General features: G+C 36.0%; 1 protein-coding gene across 1 annotated transcript in view; it reads left to right on the plus strand.

The window, feature by feature from the left end:
• SLC39A12 (solute carrier family 39 (zinc transporter), member 12) overlaps window positions 1-4,832 on the plus strand; it is an 82,484-nt gene that overhangs the window by 44,293 nt on the left and 33,359 nt on the right. The window contains exon 8 of the mRNA XM_010859990.1: window positions 4,420-4,486. Coding sequence (XP_010858292.1) covers window positions 4,420-4,486 — 67 coding nt within the window. The remainder of the gene's footprint in view (window positions 1-4,419; window positions 4,487-4,832) is intronic.

A 4,832-nucleotide genomic window follows, 5' to 3' on the forward strand; every position in this document is an offset into this window, starting at 1 on the left:
AGACAGGGTTGGATCTCCTGGCAGTCCAAGGGACTCTCAAGAGTCTTCTCCAACATCACAGTTCAAAAGCATCAATTCTTCGGCGCTCAGCCTTCTTCACAGTCCAACTCTCACATCCATATATGACCACTGGAAAAACCATAGCCTTGACTAGACGGACCTTTGTTGGCAAAGTAATGTCTCTGCTTTTCAATATGCTGTTTAGGTTGGTCATAACTTTCCTTCCAAGGAGTAAGCGTCTTCTAATTTCATGGCTGCAATCACCATCTGCAGCGATTTTTGGAGCCCCCAAAAAATAAAGTCGGACACTGTTTCCACTGTTTCCCCATCGATTTCCCATGAAGTGATGGGACCAGATGCCATGATCTTCATTATCTGAATGTTGAGCTTTAAGCCAACTTTTTCACTCTCCTCTTTCACTTTCAAGAGGCTTTTTAGTTCCTCTTCACTTTCTGCCATAAGGGTGGTGTCATCTGCATATCTGAGGTTATTGATATTTCTCCCAGCAATCTTGATTCCAGCTTGTGTTTCTTCTAGTCCAGCATTTCTCATGATGTACTCTGCATATAAGTTAAATAAGCAGGGTGACCTGTTCATGTAGCTGTAAAATGCTTGTCTTAGGGCAAACATTAGTCAGCACTTTTTGTTTATCTTTCCTAGATTTATTCAAAATTTCTATTTTATGCATCAAAAATAGGTTTATGGATGGATAAAGGACAGTAGGTAAATAGATGGATGATAAAATACGTGTGTAAAATGTTGATGGTGGGATTTAGGTAGTGAGTGTCTGAATGTTGACATCATAATTCTTTCAGCTTTTCTGTATATTTGAAGCTTTCCATAATAGATTTTAAATGAAATTCTGTAAAATAATTTCTGTTTTAATGAATCAAAGTGGTTCTTTGGCATGGGGTCAAGTAGAGTGCTAGCTATAACAATTCAGGAATTAGGAATGGCAGATTCAATCCTAACCCTTACTTTAAAAGTTTAGGGGTTTAACCTCCACAAAAGGAGTTCTAATCTAACTAAGCACTAAAGACAATACTAAAAGATTCCCATTTACACACAAGAGACTACCATTCTTGGACTGGAAAATTAATTTACAAAGCCAATATATCGACTTATGTGTAATAATTAGAAATGTAACCAGATATAACTGAGTGAAGTAAATTCTGAATATCTAAAAATTATGCTTTTTTTTCAGGTTGTTCTTGGACTTGTCAGGGAACTTAAAATGAGTTTTAAGAATGTAATTTTAAGATGCATTATATTTTGTAAAAAAAAAAAGGAATGTGAATATTTTAGAAGCTACATGTACTCTAATTGGTGAAAGTGTTTCTGGAGATATTAATTTAGTAGTTATAGGGTGTAATACAGTTTCAGTTATCATCCTTTTGGATATCATTCTCCATCAGAAGGAACTCGTAATTTAATTTTGTGGGAAATAAAAGTGACAATATAAAAACTACCACTGTTCAACCTTTGTAAATCGTGACTAAAAGTTTTGAGGTTGCATTCTTCAAGCACTGAAAATATGCATGATATTCAGCACAGTCCTCTGCTTTTCCATTTTAGCAAGTATTTATCCTGATGAAATTCTCCGAGTAATCTTTTTGTGTCATCTGCCTCCTTGGCCAGTAAACAAAATGTTAAATAGAGCCATGGAATTGACAAAGGCTGCATCTGTGTTCTTCTGGCTTCAGCACTAATTTTAAACCATCCTCATCCAGCAGGGCGTGTCACTGGTTAATGGGCATGTGGCGCATTCCCGCCATCTTGCATTCAACCCTGAATTAAGTGACCAGTCAGGCAGAGGCAAATCTGCTTCAACTATCCAGTTGGTAGGTTACTGATCTGAAGTATTCTTCTGATTTGATCACCTTCTTTCTTTTATTCCTTGATAAATAGATGAAAATCAGTAGGCTAGCTAAGTAGAATCCCCTCCTGATTTGCCTATTCTTGATCATGATAAATCCTATTTGGAAAACTTTGTCAAGCACCTGAAGGCTGTTTTCAAGGGGTAAATGCATTTTCCATAGATTCAAGTCACTGCTATCTGCACCTCTTTGAAACACATGTGGATCAGATTGACATAATATACATATCCTTCATCACTGTGTTTACAAGTTTTCATAAACCAGCTGACCTTGAGATTTCTCCATTCTGAGTAATCCTTTAGTCATGACTAGATGAGGCCAAATAAATGTTGAGCAAGGAATTAGAGCGTTTAGGAGTGGGGCATTCATTTTGTGATGTAGGAGAGAGTGCTTCTGCCTAAGAAGATGTCTCATAGTTAAGTCCCTTTTGTTACACTGAGTTTTTCACGACAAAGGTCTTCCTTCCAAGTGAATTCTCAAAACAAAAGGGAGGAGACGTATGTATACCTATGGCTGATTCATGTTGATGTATGACAGAAACCAACAAAAAATTGTAAATCAATTATCCTCCAACTCAAAATAAATTAATTAATAAAACACAACCTCCAGTCAAGTTCAAAACAATATTCTCATTCTAGTTCTTAAAGTCATAAGAAAAGGAACAGGAAAAAAATGAAAGCATATCACAGTTGGAAAACATGCCTCCCATAACCCTGATCTTGAATGAGGGAGTAACAGTTCAAGGGTAGATTCCTGAGTGAAGAGAAGTAAGTTATTCCTGAGACATTAACCTGGCAAAACACAAGTCTGGGAGTAGATTCCAGAGTTACAGCCAATTCAGAGATGTGAACACAAAACATTTCTTTAAAATAATATCTTTAAAAAGCCTTATTGTGTTTAGTGTTTATATACGTCACATGTGGTTTGAAAGAAGATAACTTCAAGTTGAGATCACACTTTTTGTTTTGTTTTGTTTTTGGCTGCACTGAACAGCTTGCAGGATCTTAATTCCCTGACTAGAGATTAAACCCAGGCCCCAGCAATGAAAGTGCTGAGTCCTAACCACTGGACAGCCAGGGAAATCCCTGAGGTTAGTTTTTAAATCACTTTAATGGTAACCTCATTCTTTCTGTGTGAATGAAGGGTCCAGAGCCCCAAGATGCAAATAAGCAAAATTCTGATGCTAACGTAATGAGTTTAGAACAATTTGACTGTGCTATCTCACTAATAAGAGATTTCACCATTTCTTTTGTTCTTTAAGCTGCAAGATCAACCTAAAAAGAGATAGAATAACATGAACTTTTAGGATTGTTTGATGGGTCCAATTTCCTGTTTTTTAAGGAAGGAGAGGAACTCACAAATCCTTCCAATCATCAAAGGATGTTTGCCTGTAAATTCCTTTACGTAGTGTGACAATATAGAGCTTTTTGAGGGAAAAAAATCCTGGAATAAATTTTTGAACTCCTGTCTTTTATTAGAATATAGACTCTCTTGATTATAATCAGGCTTTTCATATGATGTAATTTAAAATCTACATATTTTTCTTTTGTGTCTAGATCCACCAGTTTCAGGCAAGAGTCCTGTCTACCTCCTTTAATCCTTCAGAGCCCCTCTTCTCAGCCATCCTCCAAAATTAGCCTATCATTACATCTTTTGAATAACTGTTGTTATTCTAACACTTGAATGTTAGGTTTACCTTCTCTGTTTTACTTTTTAAAGAAGATGCTTGTCCCACATGAGATTTGTCTCGAAGTTTCCACAATTTTGGGTAATGTGAGTATACTTCTAAAAATGCTCCATAGGCAGACATGCAGTATTCTTTTCACGTGCCAGAATAAGAATCTGAAGCCTAGGGAGGGAAAGTGACTTTCCTGAAATCGAAAATGAGTCAGTCTCTGAAATGAAATCATATCATCTCAACTCTTAGAAGTCAATTTCAAAATCTCACTTCCCTGCCATGTGAAAGGATGAAAGACCTTTTCAAATATATTGTTTTAGTAAGTTTGTGGATCTCCTTTATTAATGAGTAAGATTTTCTTTTTTACTGACTGGAAAACAACAGTAACAGCATCATATGCTACAATGAATGAATTGAAATATTGGGTTTACAAGGGCTTCTTGTCCACAATCCACTTAAAGATCAGAAGATGAATTCTAGATCCACGATCTGCCATACAGGAACAGGGTCAACTTTGGTCAAGAGTCAAGAATCATTTTTTCCTACAGCTTTTGGCTTTCATAAATGCTTTCATAATTTAAGAGTGAATTACAGATGACCTAGGTAGCCTCTAGCTCTCTATGGAAGACTCTGATCTATGTAAGTAAGAGTGCTATTTTCATCTAAATGTGATAGTGGAAAAAAACGAGCTTGCAGAGTCTCGGCTCTACCTTCTATGTTTGTCCATGAAATTTAGAAATTCTCATATACTCCAGAGGATCAAAATGTCTTCTGATAATCAACATAACTCCTCAGATGTTTTGTTTTTTGATAAAATGATGACTATTGCTTATCTTTCCTCTTTTATTTTTTAATTTAAAATAGAAATGCCCAGAAGATGCACAAGCAGCTGAAATCCCTATACCTAGTGTGAACACCCCCAACAGAAAATGTGAGTATCAATTTAAAAAATCCAAACATTAATATAGGAAGTGCCGTAAAAAAAAAAAGGTTATATTTCCTTTGAAATAAATATGTCAAAACCATATCCATTTCCTATTAGGTAGATATGTATTTCATTATTAAAACTTTTACAATGAAATTTTAAATAAAGGCTCATTTCTATTCCTATCTTTGAAAATTACTACCATTAATATCAACTTTACTCCATTCTTTAAAAATGTTTTCCCCCATTGCTTATCTTTGCAACCCTGTAGACTGTAGCCTGCCAGGCTCCTCTGTCCATGGGATTCTCCAGGCAAGAATACTGGAGTGGGTTGCCATGCCCTCCTCCAGGG

The sequence above is a fragment of the Bison bison genome, unplaced genomic scaffold (assembly GCF_000754665.1).
Source record: "Bison bison bison isolate TAMUID 2011002044 unplaced genomic scaffold, Bison_UMD1.0 scf7180017864461, whole genome shotgun sequence".
NCBI lineage: Eukaryota > Metazoa > Chordata > Mammalia > Artiodactyla > Bovidae > Bison > Bison bison.